Consider the following 23485-nt stretch of genomic DNA (forward strand, 5'->3'; position numbering starts at 1 on the left):
TCTTCCGCTCCAGTATTTGTGTGTCCGGGGACACTGCTGCGGGTGCAAGTGCCCAGCTCTCAGCAGGAGGCAGAGCACCAAGCAGGGGCGTGGTGTAAGGACCCACTGCAGTCAGGGGACCGTCTGTACGTCATGCCCTGGACCCCCTATCGAACCGACATGCTGTATGAGTACGCCTCCTGGGAAGACTTCAAACAGAGCCGGGCCACCACCACCTACAAGTGAGCCTCCCACCACCCTGGATGATCAAATGGCATTTGCTGCTGTATTGATTTATTGGCATGTGATGTGGATATGGACAGTGCTAGCAGAATGGTCCTACTGTGGTGTCTACATGCTCACCATGAGGCCTTCTTGTGGGATTGTGCCATGTGGAGTAGATTAACTGATTTGTTGGTCTCCACCATTCATGAGATTCTCTCTCTACAGGTTGCCAAACCGAGTTGATGGCACGGGGTTCGTTGTGTACGACGGTGCAGTGTTTTACAACAAGGAACGCACACGAAACATAGTCAAGTATGATCTGCGTACACGCATCAAAAGCGGAGAAGCCATCGTCACGAACGCCAACTATCACGACACTTCGCCCTACCGCTGGGGAGGGAAGTCAGACATTGACCTGGCTGTGGATGAGAACGGCCTCTGGGTCATTTATGCCACTGAATCCAACAACGGACGACTGGTGGTCAGCCAGGTGGGTGAGCAGTGGTGCACAGAAGGGGATGAGATGTGGATTATAAATGCAGGAGTGGATTATGTCAAAATCTCATCTGACTAGTCAGGCAAAAGGTCATATGGCACACGTAAATTACTTACTGCTGAGATTACACTGGTGCACTTACAGATTAGATCAGGAGATGTTTGTGGCCAAGAAAAAGAGTCACATAAACATCATCTGCGAGAGGTTATGCCAAATTTTATATCCCATCATATCCAAAAAACTAATCTTCTCTTGTAGGGTAAATATTTCATTTGTTTTGTAGGTGCACCTCCACAAGTTTGTTTCTGACTTCACTTACCATACTATGTATTGATGAAAAACGTTTTACAACAATATATAGCACATAAGCATATGAGCAAATTACTCTGGCCTTCTCACTCAGCAATCTCAAAATGTGACCCCACACTTTGAATTTAAGATTTCTGCATTTTACATTTGGTCTTTGTTTTTTATTGTTTAGCATTTGAGCTGCTATATTACCGTAGACTTCCACTGAGTTACGCTTTTAAAAAAGATAAGGAGTTTTAAAAAAGATATGAAAATTCAGTAAATCGTATTATGACTGATCTGTTAAGTCTTGGGCATGGTAAGCAGTTCCTCTTTGTCCACAGGTGAACCCTTACACCTTGCGATTTGAAGGCACCTGGGAGACAAGCTTCGACAAGAGGATGGCATCCAACGCCTTCATGGCTTGCGGCGTGCTTTACGCGGTGCGGTCGGTCTACCAGGACGATGACAGCGAAGCAGGCGGCGACCTGGTGATGTACGCGTACAATACCAACCATGCGCGCGAGGAGCCTGTCAGCATCGCTTTTCCCAATCCCTACCAGTATATTTCCTCTGTGGACTACAATCCTCGAGACAACCAGCTTTATGTCTGGAACAACTACAACGTGCTGCGCTACCCGCTGGAGTTTGGACCACCAGACCCCACCACTGGTGAGGAGTGTTTCCACCAAAAGCGCACATAAACAAAGCACGTGTACTTGCCTCTATGTTTGTGGTATTCTCATTTTTTCATCTTCTTCTAGTTTTGATCATGATCATAGTCATAAACTGATGGAAATGTAAGCAACAGAATGCTAGAAAAAGTTTCTTTTTTCCCCAATTTCACTTCATGAATTTGTTGCTCGAGTTCAAGTTGGAATAACCAGACATTCTGTAATATTGATTCCACCCAACAAGAAAGTTACAATTACCACTGGGCATGATGATGCTCTAGCTGTTCTAGCAGTTTATTCAGACAAGCTGAAATAATGAAGGAGAGTGTTGTGTTTGGCCAGTGGGACTGTTTATTTGATTTAAAACATAAAAAAAATGAAGTTAACACTTTCAACTTCTGCTATCTACCACAGATATGAAATTGTTACATTTCTATCCTCAGCCAGAGTTACAGTAAAGAGTAGACGCGCAGGTATGGCCGCTGTGGCACTTCACATCAACTTCAATGTGTCACGGATAATGAGAAAGTCATTCTGAAATGATAAGGAGGAGGATGAAATGGGAATGCCACACTGCATTCTGGCAGTCCCATCAATATGAGAGGAGTGTTGGGTTGTACTGTATATCAGAGTCACATAAAGGCCCGTATGAAGTCCGGATTAGGCCCAGAGAGAGACGAGGCAGAGACAGGCGGGCAGCAGCACTCACAAAGCTGTGCGTTTGATCAGTTAGGATACTGTAGTTGTGATGTGTCGCTTTTATCTTTGCATTAGTTGGACTGTTAGTGATGGCGACTTCTCTGATACATTTGATAAATAATTTACTTCTCCCTGACTTGTGATGGTACTTTCTCGCCACCTCCTCCTCTGTGTCTCCTCCTCTCCCTGAAGAGCACGCTTTGAGCGCCTCCAAAAAGTATTTGTCACCCCAATTATTGTTAGGCTAACTTTTGAACTCAGCTTCTGAGAGACGTCTTATATTCCCATCCATGTGTCCATTCTCTTGATCTCTGTTTTAGCTGTCGGGTTTTGCGGTTCGCTAACAAATGCCTTACATCTTTTAAGTCTCCAGCTCACCCTTCTTCCTCTTCGTCTCTCTGAATTTCTCTCCGGTTATCTCAGGTCCTCTGACTACCACCCAAGTGACCACCACTCTTGCGGCAAGACCATTTACTTCCAGCGCCAGCCCTTCCACAGCTCGCCCTCTGGCCCCGACATCTCGTCCAATCGGGTCTATCAACAAGCATCCCGATCTCCGACCAATCACCGCCACTGTCCCTGTCACCCGCCGGCCGCCACGCCCTCCTCAAGGCCCGGAGCCGCATGTCTGTGAGGCCAAACTGGTGCGCGGTGTCCAGTGGCCAACCACACAGCGAGGAGAGACAGTAGACCGGCCGTGTCCCAAAGGGTCTCTAGGTAATTACATTTGCATTCATAAACATTAATTGTAGCTGCTCCATGGATGTAGTGTTTGCAGCATATACTGTGCATCGGTGCATGTGCTCAAGTGATCAGCATGTTTGTGCTCTGACACTTGTTTTTTTCCGCTGTTGTCTTCGTCTGTCCCTGAGTTGGTCCCACCAGTAAGCACAGTCCCTGAGGACTCGCAGATGAAAGCCAGTCCTCCACAAATGAAAGGCTCATCTTCCATAGAAACAGCGCTGATTGAAAGTAGTGAATAATAAGGAGTGAAATGAAAGGCCAGACAACACAGGCGTCACCTCCCTTCATGTTAGCTACTATACCCGTAAACATCCAGCCTTCAAAAAACTCTCTTTAGTCACAGAAAAAAATGCCTCTCCCTCCATCTTCCTCAGTGCCTTTCGTTGATTCTTTATGTTCTCTCCGTGTTAAATTAGCAGCTGGCTTAATTACCTCATCTTGGCAGAGCTCTCAAAACCTAATCTGTGTTCGATGGAGGAGAGTACAGAGAAACGTGAGAGAAAGGAAAGAAAAATCAGCGGGCGAGAGAAAAAGGGGGATATGAAATGCAACGCCACATCTGCTCTGATCTTATGAAGCATTGCTGCATTGTCTCTGTCGTCAGTGCTCTCCCAATCTGCTCTCTCTCTCTCTCTTTCTCTCTCTCTGTCTCTTTCTCTGCCTTGTTTTTGCGGCTTGATGTTGGTTGTTTGTGTTAGCAGCAGCAGATAGGCGTGTTCATTGGTTTCATCCTAGCATGGTGTCCTTTATCTGAACCCTCGTAACTAAACAGAAAAACCTAGCTGGGAATGAGGTTTGGTGGAAGGTGCTTCCCTCCAGGTCTTTTTACTCGACAGTGAGGAATCATACTTGACGTCTTTGGTGTGTGACTGTGTGCACTGAGTAAATGTTATGTGGTATGTGAGCATGTTCTCTTGAAATCATTCTTTTTACAGCGTGAAAGCCTGTTCTGGCCCTTTTGTTTCTTCTTCACGTTCTCTCTACCCCTGTACTCCATTATTCAACCTTTTACACTTGTGACCCATTTTTTTACTAAGATGTTTCCTCACTGCCCCCCACCCCCACCTCCAATCCCTCTTATCTTAAAACACCTTGAGTATTGCATTTTAAAAATTAATTCAATTTTTACTGTAGAAACCCCTCTCCTTTACCTTTTAATTGAAGGCACCTAATACATTTGATCTCCTTATTCCTCCCACCCCATTTCTCCTCCCTCTGCTTTTCTCCAGGTATTGCTTCATTTCAGTGCTTGGCGGAGCAGGTCACGTGGAACCCGCGGGGTCCTGACCTGAGTAACTGCACCTCCCCGTGGGTCAACCAGGTGGCCCAGAAGGTGAGACCTGGAGTCATACCCCTTGGCCATGGGTCTGCCTCACTGCCCCAGCCAGCCTCCCTGTCCACCTCCCCTCACACATTAGCATATCTCTAAGGCTGTCCTGATTAAAATATGGACTTATTTCCACTGACCCTTTATTACAAGGCATCTGCTCTTAATGCTTAATTAACTATTTTTTTTCACTAATATACTTTAATTACAGCTCAGCTAAATAATTTTTAAAACCATGCTTAGGGTCTCACAGAAGTCGGCCATTTCAATTTCATTTTGTTTCGTTTCAATTGTAGCCTCATATAATCAATTATGCTAGTGCAGTAGCTAAACATAGTCTCTAGATGATGCACAATGATTTTTATTTAGCTGGCTGCTACTTAATTTATTTTTTCCAACTTTCTTTATTGAACAGTGTTTTTTTTTTGCATACAGACATGCAGCAGTAGCAAACAGTTAAATAAATTAAATAATTCTCCATCCATACAGTTACAGCTACATGTCAGTAACCCTCTTGTCCCTTCCCACTCCATAAACAAACCCCTTTTAGGTCAGATTAAATCAAGGACACAAGTCAAACAACATATACACTCAAACAAAGATAATATATACATATATACATAGATTGTAATGTCTTAACTGAACCAGTGAGCAAGAATCTTAAGTTTCTCAAGCGTTATATTGATCGTGTGTTGTGGGGCAGGCAAGCCTCCAGTCAAACAAGATCAGCCTCAGGGCAAGCAAGGTGGTAAAAGCCAAAACCTGCTTCATTGCCGTGGGGAAGTTAGTTCCAGGAGGAGCGCCAAAAATGGCCGTCAATGGATTTGGGGAAATGATTTGACCGTAAACTCTGCCAGAGGTGTCAACAATCCTCTACCAAAATGTCACTAATTTAGGGCAAGACCAAAACATATTGTGTGTGTGATTAGCGGGGGACTGTTTACATCTATTACAAGCATCATTAACAGAAGTGTAGATTCTGAGAGGCATTTCCTCTGATTAGGGCCTACTGATAAGAGGTTATCTATCAAAGTATCAGGAGGACAATTCAGAAAGTGAGTAAAGAATTTTTTAACAAAATCACTAACTTGGAAAAAATAGAAGAGATGTGACAATTCTGATAAAGACAAAAAGATGCCATTATTATGTACCTGGTCCAGGTCTAGATTTGAGGGTTTAAAAGCGTGATTTTTCTAACACTGGGGTCAGAACGGAGGGCCCCTGTAGTCTGAAGTTCCTCCGAATCTGGGCCCAAATTCTTAATGTAGTGAAAAAAGAGAGAGCCTACTCTCGTCACCCAATCAGTATAGTTTTTGCACATTAGCTGCCCAACAGTACTGTCTGAATTTAGGGAGAGCCAAGCCACCATCACTCTTACGAGACTATAAAATCAATTTCTGAATACTTGCCAGTTTATTGCCCCACAAAATATTGGATATCAGTTTTCTAATTTATCAAGTAATCCTTCTGTAATAAGTCCTACTTTATTTTAAAACTATGTTGCTTATGTATATTGTTGTAGTTTCCCAATGTTGACAGTCAGAGTCCACTCATTCCTTAGAAAAGTGAATTAAAAGTACATCAAGACCAAGACTACTATATTTTGTCCTGGAGAAGTCCTTCATTATTTAGTCAAACATTCTGTTGACTGGTTTTCTTAAGTGTGTGCATGTGCCTGGAAGGGTAAGTAGCACCACTCTGAAAAGTAACATCATTGGAAGGAGCCATTCTACTCTCTCCTTTCAGCAAAAATCAATTGCAATTGAAAGGTTGTTGCTACGGGTGTGATCTGCAAAAACTTCATGAAGTGTTCTACAAGGTCCCTTTTTGTTTACAATGATGCAATAAGAGCAGTGAGAAGGAAACCTGATTGCTGAACAAACAACATATAAACTTGTGTCGTGTGCACAGCACGCGTTTTAGTCGTCAGTATTGTGGGGATTCCAACAGCTTTGAATAAGGCTGCAACCAAAGCTAAGCTGTTTTATCATGGTTAAAGAGTCACTGAGAGTGTGTGCATTTATGTGTGTTCATGTGCAGATAAAGAGTGGGGAGAATGCTGCAAACATAGCTGGTGAGCTAGTGAACCACACTAGGGGTCGAATCCAAGCCGGAGATGTTAGCTCTTCCGTCCGACTGATTGAGCAGCTGCTGGATATACTGGATGCTCAGCTTCAGGCCCTGAGGCCTGGAAACAAGGAGTCAGCTGGAAGAAACTACAACAAGGTAGGAGAGAGCGTAAACACATGCATAAAGATGCACACGTGCTCCCGTTGTATGTTCCACTCAAGAGCACTGGGGTTAATGTGATTTTAACCCCATAGCGCACACGCATGAACCAGTGACTTTTTTCCAGTGTTTCTGATTACATGTTTAATTCTAAGCCTTGTATTCTCCCTCTCCAGTTTCAGAAGCGAGAACGAACCTGTCGGGCATACATCCAGGTAGCTCTTCTGTTTTTATCTGCCTGCTTTACATGCTTGTGGAGTATGACTGCTCTGTGACTTAGAATAACTGCGGGAAGATAAATCCTTGAGGAGACTGGGTTGGTGGATGAGATTCCTCGGCGCTCTGTATTATGATTGATGTATCTTTGGAATCATCACTTACCAGATTTCTAGTTTGTACTGAAAAGCAGTGTTCCGAGGTTTGGAATAACTCCAGATGAACACCATGTGCAATGTTGCTTGTGTATTATTTCCAAAAGCTTATGCCTACGGCGTGCATATTTGAAATATGGGTTCAGCTAATGAAGAAGTCATCAGTCTTATTATAACCTAAACTTTTACACTGGGAAAGAGCTTAAATGCATAATACAGGCCTTGGCCTTATTGTGTTGCACAATAAGGTGCAATATCTGTCGCGCTGAGAAAATGTAATTTGACTGTAGTATCAAAGGCACCAGTGTTACTACACACTTCTGTGCGTTTTCAATATTTGTGCAATATCTCTAGTTCTGAGAAAGCTGTAATTTAATATCATGAAAAGGCCTTGTGTATGCTTCCCTGTAATGATGAAATGCAGCACTCTGCAGCGCACACTCTTTTATGTTCTTGACCTGTCTGCAGCATACTGTAATATGACCCCACATCTTCTGATCTCAGTTGGTGCAAGATGAATGTAAAGGCTGCTGTGTAGTATGTAACCGAACCGCTATTCTTTATCACCCGCTGCTGCACCGATCCAAGGATAAACCAAAAACATCCTCTGTCTTTTTCTTCCGTAGCAGATGGAGTGCATTCTGATACTGAATTAATGTTGGTAACAGCAGTGGTCTTTATTCCACACAGCAGTCTATCCTTCATTTTGAGAGGCCTGAGCAAGAGAATTACATGATTCATCAAGCAGGCTACTCCAATAAATTGGATAGCTGATACAACCATCAAAATTGCCATTAAATGAATTGTAAGTGTGAAATAGAATGGTAATATGTCTGACATAGCACAGTAATAAATGTAGTGCAGAGAGGTGGTGAGTTTCTAGGAAATTCTAGTAGACTTTGTACTTTAAAGTGCCCATCTACTATGGTTACACACCAGCACACAAAAAGCAGTACACAACATGTTTAATTACTAAGAAAGTGATGAACAAATCAGGAACTAACAGGTAATTACAAAATAGCTCATTAATAGCTAATAGCGTTTCCTGAGAGCCGAGAACGCACCGCTAGAAAGAGTGTTAATGATCTGGTGTCTAATAATGAGTTACTAGAGATCCATTATCCAGAATTGGGTTTACTCAAAATCACACAAGACCAATAAGCAATAGTCGTTACTGTCTTATCATGAACGTGTTATTTTGTGTTACCTCGTGTGCTGTTGAGTACAATTTCAAGTATTTGTTTAGACTGCAGCTGTACTTCATTATTACCTTCATGATTGCCTCACGTAACATTTATGTGTTCTAATCAAGTACAAGCACTTCAAATTCTTAGAGAAGTGATGAATCCCTACTGAGAAGAAAAGATTTAAAAAATTAAAAATCGCACTGGATGCGGAACTACACACGAGCCATCAGATGATTAATTAGTTCTGTTAGTTCCTCATTTGTCACGCCGTACTCTAGGACTCTGTGTGCCTCTGTGTGCCTTGTTGTGAACTGTTAAAATGAAATGCTTCAAATTACTACGCCTCTCGCATGTGCCAGGCGGTGGTGCAGACAGTCGACAACCTTCTCCGTCCTGAAGCTCTGGAGTCGTGGCAGGACATGAACAGCACAGAGCAGGCGCACACTGCCACCATGCTACTGGACGTGCTAGAGAAAGGAGCTTTCCTGCTGGCCAACAACATGTACGGGAATCGTTTTTCTGACCGAGCCCCCAGCGTTGGTAAGGAAGCAGTATTAAAACTCAGTATTAATTATAGTCGACACGGCTCAGATCGCTTTAATTTTTTTTTTTTTTTTTGTGAAACTGCGCCTCCGGATTGGAGCTCTGAATTTCTCCTGAGTGTTATTTGCATCTTTGAGAGCGAAGAGGTTTTAATAAAATTCCTGCATGCTGTGCTTCCACCATCAGACCTTGAGGTGCACGTTGTAAACACCGAGATGGACCTGCAGGACTTGTCCTTCCCGCAGAATTACGCCAGCGACAGCACCATCCAGCTTTCAGCCTCCACTATCAAACAGTACAGTCGCAACGGTCAGCAACCCTTACCTCCCCCCGTCCACACCCCCATGACTGAAAAATTGCACTATCCTGTGAAGCCTACTCTCTTATGTTGCCATTTGCATTTTCCTGCAAGCTTAAAACAATCTGCATGCAGTTGACTAAGTTATTGGTTCATAATAATAGGCTAATAAGATTAACAAAAGCGCTGAGACAATTTCTTTTCTTGATGGTTTCTTAACAGCAGACTTAATAGAATAGCTGGGGAGGCGTGTAGATTACAATCGGCCCCAGTCTGACAGAGCAATCTCAGCACTCCCTCTTCTCCTTTCCCCATTCCATTCCCTCGCTCCGTCTCTCCACCATCTTATCCCCCTCTCCCATCTCTCCTTTTCCAACCCCCCCACCCCCTCCCCTCCTCCTCTCCATCACCCCCCCCCCCCTCCTCCCTGCGCTTTTCTGTTTTCTGTCTCTGCTCAGCTCTGCAGCGGGAACGAGATTAGAATGATTGAAACAAACGCACATGAAATATTCATATGGAATAATAAGAGATCTGTGAATGCTTGAGGGATGAATGTTCCATTGCCCTCCACATTAAATCTCGCTCTCTTCCACCAGTCAAAATGAAACGGTCCTTACCATCATTCTAACCTTCACTAACTCTCTCTCTCTGTCTCCTTTTCACTCTCCCTGTCACTCCCGACTCTCCGTCTCTGCCGCTCTCGCTGCCGTTAACATATTACGTCCCCATTTCTATATTTCCAACCCCCCGCTTCTTCTCCTCGGCCCACTTTATTATTATCTATATTTCCCTTTTCACGTAGCATCTCCTCTTTAATTTTTTACCGTTGTTATCCCGTTTCATTTTCCAATCTTCCGTGTCTTTCTGTGTGTCTCCAATGTACAGGTCAAGTTAAGGTGGTATTTATTCTTTATAAAAATCTGGGATCGTTCCTATCGACGGAGAACGCCACAGTAAAGATGGAAGTGGACGGACTAAACCATGATAAGAAGCGCCTGGCAGTCAACTCCCATGTAATTGCTGCCTCCATCAACAAAGAGTCCAGTAGAGTGTTTCTCACTCAGCCGGTGGTCTTCACACTCAAACACCTACAGGTAGACTAATTCAAATTGCAATTCTTAATCCTGACACATAAATTTGCATCGGCATTTCCTTCATCCCTGCTTTTGTTTTTCTGCAGCTGGAGAATTATTACTCTCCAAATTGTTCCTTCTGGAACTACTCTGAGCGCTCCATGACAGGCCAGTGGTCGTCCCAAGGCTGCCGGCTACTGGATACTAACAACACACACACCACCTGCTCCTGCAGCCACCTCACCAATTTTGCCGTGCTCATGGCTCACCATGAGCCCGATGTAAGTAAACTAGGGCGTGGCAGGGGCGCAGTTAAAATGAAAGGCGGGTAATTTATGCGGACTTTCATTTCGCGAGAGCATTAGCATAGTCACACACACCCTCACACACACATGCACATTAATGTTCCCTCTCAAGGCTGACAAGCTCTTTGTTTTCAATTGTTTTTTCCCTGTGTCACTCCGACATTCAGGGAGGCATAGACTTACAAATTCACGTCCCTCTTCTTCTAGCTGACATTCATGTGAATTTGAATGTCATGCATTTTTTTTGTCAAGACATCTTGTCTCTTGTCTTTACACTTTAGCTCCTTGCATATATTTACAAATATTAAATTAGGCAATTTGTCTCTTTCCCTCCCTCCCCTTGTTCTCTCAATCCCCCTATTGTTTCTACTGCTTATTTCCCATCCCACTATTCTTCTAACACTTTATCCTATATTTTTCCCTCTCTTTGTGTCTGTTTCTGCTGTGTTTCTGCGTTTCTGCCTCCCCTCCACCCCACCTTCTGTAAATCCGACACTGCCCGAACCTCAACACCAGGGGCGGATGCACGAACTGATCCTTTTTGTGATTACCTGGGTGGGGATTGTCATCTCCCTAGTGTGTCTCGCCATCTGCATCTCCACTTTCTGCTTCCTGCGTGGCCTGCAGACCGACCGCAACACCATCCACAAGAACCTCTGCATCAACCTCTTCATCGCTGAGCTGCTCTTCCTCATCGGCATCGACAAAACGGAATATCACGTGAGTTTGAAGCCACCCATTCTGGTTTTATCATGAATTGGGTGTTGCTTGTTTTGTGCAGCAACGACTGTACACGTTACTTTAGACTTATATGCACTTTTTTCAGCTGACATGCTTGTGCCCCTAATGAAAGTGAAAGTCACTTTATAGTTTCTAACTTAGAGGATGTGACTTTTTTTTTAATCAAATAACTGTGAAACCAGAATTGAGTCTGTTATTACAACCCTCTATAAAACTTTTACTGCCTTGAGTAATGAATTACCACTCAGTAACATGCACAGAGCCACTCACCCAGGGGGCAGCTTTTCATTTTCCCCCTGTCAATGTGTAGCAGTACTACAGTTCCTGATAGTGACTCTGTTCTATCCTCTCCTGTTTTTCCCTTATGCCTTGAGCTTAACTGTTCCTCCTTGTTCATCTTAATATTTTCCTTCTTCCTCTTCCTCTCGTCTCTCTGCCCTCTCCCTGTCTGCTACTCTCAGATCGCCTGTCCCATCTTTGCGGGCCTTCTGCATTTCTTCTTCTTGGCTGCCTTCTCCTGGATGTGTCTGGAGGGTGTGCAGCTGTATCTCATGCTGGTGGAGGTCTTTGAGAGCGAGTACTCCCGCAAAAAGTACTACTATCTGTGCGGCTACTGCTTCCCCGCACTGGTGGTGGGCATCTCTGCAGCCATAGACTACAGGAGCTATGGGACCAAGAAAGCGTACGTGTGAAGACAGTCCTTTTGCACCTGCAGATTGAGAAGTAGGATTATGCTATTCCCCCAGCTGGAAATGTAATATGCAGTGCTGTTTAAATGGCTCTTGCGTCTCCCCACAGACTGGGTTTTCTGAACACACTTAGCCAAAGCCTGATGATTAGCCCTCATAGATAATCTGCAGAGACAGGGAAATAGTATGTGCATGCCTGCCACTGTGTGTGTGTATGTGTGTGTATGTATGTGTAAGTGGCTCATTGAGTCTATACGTTGTTCTATACGTGTTCGTAAGCTTTGCTGGGTAAAACTGTCTCCTCTCCTCTATGCCACTGCAGATGCTGGCTACGAGTGGATAACTACTTCATCTGGAGCTTCATTGGACCCGTTTCATTCATTATTATGGTATTAGCTTTACTGTCAGACAGTATTATTCACCTCTGTTTTGATATCACACAGTCAAACCCAAAGTATTTCTTATTCACGGTGCAGCTTTTCTTTTTAGAGTAGACTCTAAAATTCATTGCACATTTATTTATTTCCTCCCGTCTTCTGTCCTCAGCTCAACCTCATTTTCCTCATGATCACTTTACACAAGATGATCCGCAACTCTTCAGCACTCAAGCCTGACTCCAGCCGCCTGGATAACATTAAGTGAGTCCAAATGATTTGATGAGTCACACGTCTTACTATTTCAAGAAACAATAATCTAACAGTGAGACAGATTCCAAATTGATTCAGTTTTTCAGTGCATGAGTCATTATTTGAATATTCTTTTCTCCACTTCTGTCAGGTCATGGGCTCTAGGGGCTATTGCCCTGCTCTTCCTGCTAGGGCTGACGTGGGCCTTTGGCTTCCTCTTCATTAATGAGAACACAGTAATCATGGCCTACCTCTTCACTACTTTCAATGCCTTCCAGGGCATGTTCATCTTCATCTTCCACTGTGCCCTGCAGAAGAAGGTAACAAAACTAGTCCTTTCATAGTTACTTTACATTATGGCTTTAAGCAGATGAAATGTAAATGAATGGACAGGTGTGTCTAAATAAGTCTGAATACTATTCAGCATACATGTTCAGACTGATTGTATTGTGTACATTTTGTTGCGGCTGTGCGATAAGAGGCTCTGTAGCTTCACATTCGGTTCAGCCCATTGAAAATGTTTGTGTTTACGAGTCACTCTAAAACCTGCCTTCTGTGCCGGTGGTAATATTTATTTACAGGTCCATAAGGAGTACAGTAAATGTCTGCGTCACTCGTATTGCTGCAGCCGTACCTCCACCAGCAGCTCCCACGGTTCCCTGAAGAACTCCGGCCTGCGTGCCAACAACCGCTACTACAGTGGCAGCCAGGCTCGCCACGCAGCAGCCCATAGACAGGTACAGGCAGGACAGACCCGCTCAGAAAATAACGCCGCACACAAGGTCACCCAGGAACACATGTTTACACATCAACCAGGCTTTTAAAATTGTGATTTTCTACAACAAATGAAAATAAGACAATTTTACTTGTATTGAACAGCTTACATCTATTTTCTTAGATCAAATTATTCTCTTTCTGTCTAAACAGAAAAATAGCTTTGAAATCAAGTGAAATGTCCTCACTCTGGATCTGCATTTATCCCATCTGAAAAGATCTGTTATGTAAGAATCTGCGGGGGTTTGATTGCTGATCAATACCAATGACTCAGTGATTTTCAGAGCACTTAAATTTACTTATTTAACTTACTCGACAGCCCACGTACAAGTGAGATGTGCATCAAGTGAAATGCCGGTGTTAAAATCCTGTTGTTCTCAGTGACAGAGCCAAAATAAAGTGTGTTACATCATGATTTATGACTCGTTCATTAGATAATTCTGCTGAAAATATTGTATAATCAGTCAGCTTAGTCACGTCCGTTGTAAATAATAAATAAATAAATAAATAAAAGACTTTTCATCCAGTACTGGCAGCTTCTTGCTTAGCAGGGTAGACAAGTCATTTACGGTATAAAAATATTCTGTGAAGTACTGTTTGGAGTAAAAATGCATGCAATACATCCAGAAATACTATACTTGCTGACATGTGCGCTGTGGCACAGACACGTACAGAAACACTTGCAATTAAGTGTAAGTAAAATGACTGTATCAGCTGCTGCACTCATGTCTTACACATCTCTGGTTTATTAGCTCCCCTCGTGATAGCATGACAAAGCCTGTGCGTGTTTACCTATTGTTCTTTGTGGATTAGAGCGAGACCCGCAGTTTTGATTACAGCTGCCCCACTGAGTTACAAAGTCTACCCGCCGCGTTTCTCCATATAACCTGTTGTGTGTTTGCTGCCACTCGTTGACACTCACTGTAATCAAAACTGCTCCTTTTCCCAGAGTCGGATCCGCAGGATGTGGAACGACACGGTTCGGAAGCAGACGGAATCCTCTTTCATGGCGGGAGATATCAACAGCACCCCGACGCTCAACCGTGGTGAGACCTCCCTCTGTTTACCTGCCGTTCACACTGAAATGGTCACAAATAAATACAAGCTAATATACTATTTACAAAAAAAAAATCTGGAGTATATAGTGGACGGGGCTAAGGCGAAGCAGTGTTTTTAGTGTGAAATGTGGACATACGAGAGTAAAAAGGATGATGAAATATATGTCCGCATTTCTGGTGCTCCAAGGTTAACTACCATTGCAATTTCCCTTATAGCTACTGGGCCAACCAGCAGATCCTGCAGCAGTTAGTAGCAGCAATCATTTACTGAATGGCATAAATGGTTAGAGCCTGGTAGGTGGATGGTGGATTTTAGTCTGGAGTGTAGCAGTAAAAGCACTTAGGAGTTCAGCTGCTACATCGTATGAATATGTGTGCGCTTGGTGCAAGTGTGTTCATGTTCCTGTATGAAATTTTACATGTAATTCTAAGAGTTACGTATAGTCGCACTTAAAAAATATGTAGTGAAGCCACTTCACTCCATCACATGCAGGATTTTCCACAGTATATTTTTCTACTTTGTTATCATTGGAAAAGGCTATGCAGCCATTTTCAGTGAGTCCGAGTTGGCATTTGACTGATTTTCAATTAAAAAAACATTGATTTTATTATATGAGCACACTGTAAATGTGGCAGTTTTGTTACTAATATAGGAATTCTTGTGCCTGTATTTTTCCTATTTAAAATATACCATTAAGTACATTTTTCACATGAGTTACACTTAAGGAAAACTCTGTGGCTTATATAATATATCACAAACTTGCTTTTTTGTATTAGCGGCATATTGTGAGTCAACCTAAGTTGTCCCCTGTGAAGCCAGCAGAGCACAGGATCGGACTCTATTAATTATTTAAGGCCTGAAGACATAAAATATGTGTGTAGAGTCATTGATTGCCTCAGCCTCAGCAACTGGTGGCGTCACTGTCGCGGCAATCAGCGACACTGAGACGATCGAGGTTGGCCCAGGTTCCAGATTGGGCCCAGGGTTGGTGGGTGGTGGGGGTGTTGATCATGACACACAGGCAGTTGCTAAATCAGCCGTCACTCTCTATGCTAATTTCATCCATTTTGTTTTTAATGAACTGATTAGCGTGTGAGCGAACAGGGGGTAATTATTCTAATTGAGGAAAGTGACAGGAGAAAGGCAGGGGGTGAGGAAGAGGTGTGCTACGAGAGAGCTGGATGGATGAGATGTGTGTGCGTGTGTGGGTGTGTGTGTGTGTGTCTGTGTGCCGTTGGGTGGGTCGGTTTCCGGGGCTTTTTGTTACGATAGAGCAATCACCAGGCCTGGAGGAGACACACTATGTGGATCACTCCATGGTGCGCTGTCAAACACAAACAACTGGGCTGTGAAGCGTTTATTTTCTGTGCCTCTGAGAAAAGTTTGGAAGAATTTGAAAGATGAACGGGAGGGAAACGAGGAATGTGCGTAAAGCTCTATCGTGGAGGAGTAATTAAACAATCTGGAGAGATGCTGCGTTGTTATCGGTGGCATCTCTGATCTCTTTGATTTCCCCTCCATACTACTTTATGAACCTCAGTCAGTGCTAATCTGTCCAGAAGAAAAGATGTGCACTACACACACGCCGCTTCCCATGATCCCCCTCGCACTACTTATTCTCCACAGTTAAAGCCAGTTTCTTTAATTTTCTGCAGGATATTCCTATGAGGTTCACACGGACAGCTAATCCTAGCTAATTTGGTGGTGTTTGAAAAGATTCTGGCACGAGGAACTGAGAAAATGTGGTGCAGTCAACACAGAAAAGCAAGCCAGAGAAGGAAGGAAGAGGGTTTAGCATGCCAGAACGATGGACAGAGGAAGTGTAAGAGGAGGGAAAATGACAAATAAATAGCTGTGTGTGAGTGCATATTTTACTTTTTTAGAACTCCCTGCTCCCTTGCTGTGTGATGAACGGTAGGCTGGAGACCCGAAGGTTGCACTTTGCCTCGGACGACTCTCCGTCATGCTGTCCTATTTTTAATTTCATGGCATTTCTGTTCGAGTTGCCTCAGGCAGGAGCCATACATGGGCATTATACAACATTCTCAGTGTGCCATTTCTTTGAATTATATTTGTCTTGTTGTGGCATTCACATTTCACTGTGAAATTAACTGTGTTTCAATGGCTGCACCCTTAGACTACATAATGGCACGCATTACTGTTCTCCCCGTCTGACTACATTGTCAGGAGCCAAAGGAAAAAAAATGAATGCTCAGTACCTTTCCCGTGCAATTGTATTTTTACTCAAAGGTTACAATCAGCAGGCATACACATTGAGGAGAACACTGTGAAATGCATTACTCCATGAAGCACCGGCATAACAAAAATAACCCCATCTGAATAAACAGTAAATATTTTTATGATTCCCAATGTTATTAGAGCCTGGAAATGTGAATTTCAGATTGTTACACCTATTCTGTACCATGTTTCTGTGCTTAGTTTGCATACATCTGAGGAGGAAAATGTGTTATTATGTTTATGATTGGGTTCATTTTTATTTTATGTGTGTGTCTTGCAGCAACCATGGGCAACCACCTTCTGACGAACCCAGTCTTGCAGACTCGCACTGGTACCTCTCCTTACAACACGCTTCTGGCCGAAAGCTTCACCCCGCCCTCACCTGGTGTCTTCAACTCTACCGGTTAGCTCCTCATAACCACTTCGGCCTGTGCGTGCATTCTTGTCAGCAGTAGCGGCACCAGAAATGAGCTTTTTTTTTTTTTTGCTTTTATTGTCATTTTGTCTCCACCTCATGTACACACATGATCGCTCATACACGGCACCCAAACAATATGAAAGGTTCAGAACTTAGCATTTAAAGGAACTGACACATGTTTGTGCATGTTTCGCCCTCAGCTGCCAGTTGCCTACACCTTACAATGTAGGTGTCATTCAGTCTAGAGGGGAAGAAAACATGCATTCACCTCCATAACAAAACAATGCATGGTGATGAAATTCAATGCATCAATGATTTTGTTTCTGTCCTGTGCCGTCTTAGTGGTTATAGACAGCAGTACAGGTTGAAGAGTCCCTGATGCTGTTATTGCACAATGCAGGCAAGAGCAACTGTGGTGGCCTTCTGTATATTAGCTTTATTAGTTTCACAATCACTCTGGCTTGCAGGTTTCCACAGAGTCTCCACAGTGAATGTTTATGGAGTAAAGCAAATGAACCATTTTGACTCACAGCACAGGGCTGAATGATTGGTAAAAATGATTGGTTTGGCTTATTAATGTATCGATACACGATATAAATCATAGTACCGACAAATCAAAACTAAAACCAAGCCACGGAAATGTCGTGTGCCTGCTGAGGCGGCACTATGGCTAATGTAGAGGTAGCTCCGGCACCCACACTGCCGCCCATGCTTGTCAGAACACGTGTATATATCGTTGCTGTCCTACTGTCTGTTACTCTGTCAGTAGTTTGACGTGGTATATGCGCTCTCACTGCTGTGTGCGTGGCACATTCGTGTGTGTGTGTGTGTATTTTCAGACTATGTAGCTGTCAGACAGATTCACTAGGCTGAGCAGAACAGAGCCAAACAGTGCCTACAGCCTAACCAGCCATCTGGTCAAATCTTGAATCTTCATGAGAACAACCACAAATTGATTAGAAGTTTAGCTACAGCTGTGACTGCCAGAATTCTTTAGGATGGCTTTCTTGCCAAGCAGAAAAAGCTGTTGGCTTTAAATCACGATGGCCGTGGAAAGGGATCAGACAGCTCGGTGGCGAGGGACGGTCCATCTGGACGTAGGTCGCTTAGGTCAGTGTAAGTGTCTGTGTGTGTATGCCCTAGCTTCTGTCTCAGCATGGGACTCTTTAAACAGCCTGATAGCATATTTCTTTGTTTCCTGTCAACTCTTTGATTTCCTAACTGCAGAATTAGACGTGTTTTGTTAATTGCTCCACCACAGTACCAGTGTTCACTCGGTGCAGTACGACTGCGTGTGGCTGCTTGCTGCGCCCGCAGAATATCAGGCTTAGTGTCTGAGGACTCAAAGTTAAGGCAGCGTTTCTGTTAAATATTTTAAAGCCTCTCCGCACAAGACGTCAAGTCTGATAGCCACAGGCCTGGCAGCCCAGTCATTTTTAGAAGAGAGTGGTAGAGGATAGGGAGAGCACTTCATTAGAATGTCTAATTACCCACAGCACCACCGAAGAAGAACGTTGATTAAAGTCATGCTACGCATTAAATTTTAAAAAGTGAACGCGCGTCTCTGTTTTTAGGCAGCTGTGGCTTTTGCTTTGCTGTGATGGTAATTTGGGAGCACAGAAAAGCACAAAAAGCACAACGTCTTTGGCTGCTTGAAGGGAATTCATAAAATAAACATTACTGCTACTGTAGGTGGGTTTTTTATAAATTATTTGTGCTTTGAGGTATCGCTGACGGTAGTAAATATACAACAAGCATATTTTTCTGGAACTTGGATGTGCTGTTTACGTTGCAGGAATATAGTGTCACACAAACTGGTCTAAGTCTGCATGAATCAGAGTTAATGTGACAGCGCATGTACTTGGGTGTGTGGTAAGAGGCGGTTGAATGTGAGAGAGAGAGACAGAGAAAGAGGGGGAAAGGGGCGGACCGCCAACAAGATCAATGGCTCCCTTTTGAAATGTCTTGAAAAAGTTATTGTTCCATCAGTAAAGAGCATTGTTAACTGTGTTTTATTTTATTCACTACACATGACTTTCTCTGGGATGCACAGGAACCTTCCGTGACCCAAGTAAGTGTAATTAACATTTCCTTTTCTTGCTGGCATTTGAATCTAATTCTTTAACATTAATGCCAAAACACTCTGTCTGTGTTTGGCTCCAGAGAGTACATTATCCAAGGCGCGCGAACCCTGCGGAATGGAAACCTTGCCCCTGAATGGTAACTTCAACAACAGCTACTCCCTGCGCACTGGCCCTGCGGGTGGAGGTGGGGGTAGCTGTGACTTCCTCGGTGGTGGGGGTGGAGACACTACCCCGCCCATCTTCAATCCCCGCAACACGGAGACCCTGGGAGGGGGAGGCATCCGACGAAACCTCTCAGATGCGGCAGCCTTCGAGAAAATGATCATCTCTGAGCTCGTGCACAACAACCTGAGAGGTGGCGTTGGAGCAGGAAGTGGAGGAGGCGGAGGCGACGTAGGGGACAGAGTGTACGGTAGCCTCGCGAGGGGGCGATCTCACGGTGGAGTTGGCCGGGGGTCAGCGGTGGTCGGACCAGAGCCGTCTGTCAGCATGGACAAAGATGAAGACTTCCTGAGAGAGGGACTTCAGCGCACACCACAGGATGTAGAGCTACTTTATAAAGCTCTAGAGGAGCCCCTGCTGTTGCAGCGTGCCCAGTCAGTCCTCTACCAGAGCGACCCTGAGGAGTCAGAGAGCTATACAGCTGACCTCACGGAGAGCCTCGGTCATAGTGGTCACAGTGGTCAAAGTGCTGGCGGGCAGGGAGGCAACAGAGGGCCAGACTCCCCCGCCCGTGACTCCCTGTACACCAGCATCACCAACCTGCGAGACTCACCCTACCCTGACAGTAGTCCTGAGCCCCTGGAGGTGGTTCCCCGTTCGGCTCAGCCCCCCGAGGAGCTGTACTACAGCTCCGGGAGGCCCGCCCTGGGCTCTCGTGGGGCCCCAATGCAGACCTTCTACCAAGCCCCACCCCGGAGGCCGAGTGGGGATGGACATCAGGCTCAGGAGCCTGTCCACAATGAGGGAGACGGACAGATGCAGCTGGTCACGAGCCTGTGACTGGAGCCGCAAGGAGGAAGTTGGGGACTAATGTGATGGCCAGAGCCTCCTCCTAGCCCGCGTCTTTCTCTCGTCTCTCCACTTCCTGCTTGTTTGGTTGCCTTTCTTTCTCTTGACATTTATTTAACTAACATATGAGCAAACAGAATGACCTTCTGGGGGAGTCATGGCTGACTCTGCAGAAACAGCCTTCTATCTTCAGTCCTCCCCCATCTTATGGAGTTGAGTGAAGGGTGTTTTTCCACAGAGTGTTCATCGGCTCTCTCTGACCCAAGTCCTCTCCAGTTCCTTCGGTATCCTAAGGCCAAGTCCAGCACTCTGAATGTACCAATCCATCCCCTTTACCTTTGGATATTTCAAAACTTTAAAACTTTGTTAATGTTTTTTTTTTTTTTTTAATGTAATTTCTCTTCAGACATGCCTCCGGATATGGGAATATCATTTTATATTTTATCTCATTTCCCTTTCTTACCATCCATAGGTCTTTTTCATCATTTGATAGGAGTAGTTAGCTGTGGAGACAGGGAATATAGTACACCATTATAACCTAAAAAAAGTCTCACAGAAAGCTCTTCATTGTTGCCAAAAATATATTTTATTGAGCCAGAACAGAAACAAGAACACTCACAAAGCAAACACACACACATATACACTCTCTTATCTAGAAGTGCTCATTAATGAACATCAAAAGTGAAAACAGTACTCATATAAGTAAAAGAGAGCAAGAGCTTTTGTACCAAGCAGGCTGTGGGAGCTGATTCAGTGTAGTTGCCTTCATTATCTCTTGCTGTGAATTGATAACTCTGTACAGAAGTGGAGTAGAGGTGGAGACAGAGACTGAGGAGGTCCTTCGCGACCCCTCCAGAGCAGCACAGCCTGCCCCCTTAAGACTGGACAATCCTGTCCACTGTTCCCCGGTTGTTTGCTTTAGGCATTTGAAAAGTTAAATGACTGCCTTGCTATTGTTTTGAAGAGAGTATTAAATTTGTTGACTGGGTCTACGTCCTCAAGGGGCTGCAAGAGCAGAACGGTGTCGCCCCCCTCTCCGTGTACTTTGCTGTTAGAGCCTAGCCAGTCGAAAGTGGACTTTTGTGTGTTGTCGTGACAAGCAAGACTGTAAACGTCACAAACACACTGGCAGACCAATTGGTATAAATGTGTATATAGGAACCACACATGAATCCACTTTATTCCTACTATGTAAATAGAGACACCAGATGATCAAAAGCAACAAAGGTAATAAATAATATGAAACATGACTTCTTGTACTGCAACAAACTGATGAAAGAAAAAAAATAAAATGTTTTGGAGTTTGTGACCTGAATGATACACTCTATCTCTCTCCCCATTTGCTTGATCTCTTACTCTTTCGCTCTTCTTTGCCCCAGTAGTGTGTCATTCAGTGAAATTCCTTTGGAGAAAAAAGGCAGGGATAGAGAGAGAGAGAGAGAGAGAGAAAGAGAGATTAAAATGTGTAGTAGGTTTTATTTATACAAAATGAAAAATGGAACAAATCAATCCTGGCACAATTTGTACGTGATATAATCCAATACATGTTGTTAATGTTTGACCTTTGACATTCCCCAGGGTGGATTTACCAAAGGCAGAGGGAGCATGGGGAGGAGGAGGTGCGGGGCAAGCGAGATAGATGTTGTCAAATGTCATTCTGTGCCTCCCAAGTAAGATGCAGCATTGTGGGTGAACGACAGCAACCCTTAAGTGATTTTGTTTGTTCTTGTTTATTGGAAGATATAACCAGATGACATACATTTAACAACATGGTTTTTTTTAGCATGTGTGACAATGAAGTTTGCTATGCTATCAGAGAATATTGATTTTGCTCTCACTTAAAGATAGTTTCAGCACTACTCCAGAGCCTAATGTGACAATTTTGTTATTTTCCTGTGTGCATGTGTGAAAGAATGAATTGAAACGGCTTGGTTGTGTGAGCGTGTGAGTGCTCAAGTCGTGTTCCAGACTTTTGTGCGTCTTTGAAAGGAAAGGAGGCACAGTCATCTCAGATTGTCGTTTCCTTTCCGCCTCAAATGGAATTTAAGTTGCTTTTTCCGTGGTGTTCAGGTACAAGGAGGAGAGGAGAAACCTGACTGAATCAAGAGAGTTAACACTATACTGTACCTTGAAAAATGACAAGCAGAGTTGACTGATGGTTGACTGACTGGGAGAAACGTACTTCCAGCATGCGACCTTATGCAAGCGAAATTAGCTGTCACGTCAGAGTCACTCGAGAGGCTCGCTTCATCCAGCTGAAATCCGTTTTGACCTTTGCTTTATTTATTGACATCTGTTATGGTTTATTTATAAGTTGCTCTATATGTGTTTGGAACATTTATTCACATTGATTTATTCATGACATTGTTATTTTTTTTTTTTTACTATCTCCTCCTAAACCTGTGGCAAGCAAAAGGGTGTGATGTGTGGGCACAACGTGAGCAGAAAATAAATGCTTCCGCTGCAGCGTGACATTTGGCTAAGGTCTGAGTGTCCCACATCTAAGAGAACCCAAAGGACAGCTTTTTAGCTGTGGCTCCTGGGGCTGAAAGAGAGAGAGAGGGTTAAAGACAGATAAGGGAGAGGGATTACAAGGATTTGCCATCATTTCGCCTTGTTATTCTAATCACTTGCGTGCGTAACATTGTGCGGGCCACAGAGCCCGAAGAGGCTCCAATAGAAGGCCTTGGGATCATCACTTGAGCCATAGGGGGAATGTGTGCAATACTGGTTTGATGGTACATGACTTGGATTTGCAGCTGAGCTTGGGAAGTGCGTGTGTGTGTGGGTGTGTGAGTGTTTACAAATGAAAATACAATACTCAGATGTATTCTGCCCTGCTGCAGCACTGGACGAGTGAAGCGCAGGTCTAATGGCTCAGTGGTGGGGCGCTGTACCGAGGCAGCGCCCACTGATCTGCTGAGGACAACTGAATGTATTTTAACAAACAGGATTGGAGATAAACCAATTCACTCCAGTGTTAATGGGAAACTCAAGACGCCGGTCATTATCCTTTTCCTCATCGCTCTCAACGCCATCATCATTAGCTCCATCCCACATTGTATTTGACATAGCTTGCTGACACTGATTTCAAGCGCTCAGCTGGGACTCGCCCCGGGGAGAAACAGTGTTTAGACCGACACTACCCATGAGAGGAGGAATGTGCGTCACCTTGGGCCTGCTTCTCCTTTTTTCCAACCGCTCTCAGCTCCTGTTCCTTTTTCTCACCCCCCCCAACTCATCCGCATTTTAATATCAATCTCAGTGGACTCCATTAGTGCAGCAGTTTTTTGAAAGTGTTAATTTGCTTTGTCAAAAGCTTTGTTTACCCCAGATTAATATCTCAATAAACAGAGGAGGGCTGTTCTGTGGTAAATGATAGTGATTATACAGTAGAAGGTCTACGG

General features: G+C 44.1%; 1 protein-coding gene across 1 annotated transcript in view; it reads left to right on the forward strand.

Moving 5' to 3' along the window:
- The window catches only part of adgrl1a (adhesion G protein-coupled receptor L1a), a gene marked incomplete at its 5' end in the record, with an annotated part of 48666 nt that extends 27202 nt beyond the window's left edge, over nt 1–21464 (forward strand). The window contains 21 exons of the mRNA XM_084570674.1: nt 14–221; nt 430–694; nt 1333–1660; nt 2785–3078; nt 4335–4438; nt 6473–6658; nt 6838–6876; nt 8579–8759; nt 8949–9071; nt 9946–10154; nt 10241–10414; nt 10955–11158; nt 11641–11861; nt 12191–12257; nt 12415–12506; nt 12646–12814; nt 13076–13231; nt 14218–14314; nt 16846–16968; nt 19037–19054; nt 19147–21464. Coding sequence (XP_084426800.1) covers nt 14–221; nt 430–694; nt 1333–1660; nt 2785–3078; nt 4335–4438; nt 6473–6658; nt 6838–6876; nt 8579–8759; nt 8949–9071; nt 9946–10154; nt 10241–10414; nt 10955–11158; nt 11641–11861; nt 12191–12257; nt 12415–12506; nt 12646–12814; nt 13076–13231; nt 14218–14314; nt 16846–16968; nt 19037–19054; nt 19147–20069 — 4181 coding nt within the window. The 3' untranslated portion in view covers nt 20070–21464. The remainder of the gene's footprint in view (nt 1–13; nt 222–429; nt 695–1332; nt 1661–2784; nt 3079–4334; nt 4439–6472; nt 6659–6837; nt 6877–8578; nt 8760–8948; nt 9072–9945; nt 10155–10240; nt 10415–10954; nt 11159–11640; nt 11862–12190; nt 12258–12414; nt 12507–12645; nt 12815–13075; nt 13232–14217; nt 14315–16845; nt 16969–19036; nt 19055–19146) is intronic.
- Between the last annotated feature and the right edge of the window lie 2021 nt (nt 21465–23485).

The sequence above is a fragment of the Chelon labrosus genome, assembly GCF_963514085.1.
Source record: "Chelon labrosus genome assembly, chromosome: 21".
NCBI lineage: Eukaryota > Metazoa > Chordata > Actinopteri > Mugiliformes > Mugilidae > Chelon > Chelon labrosus.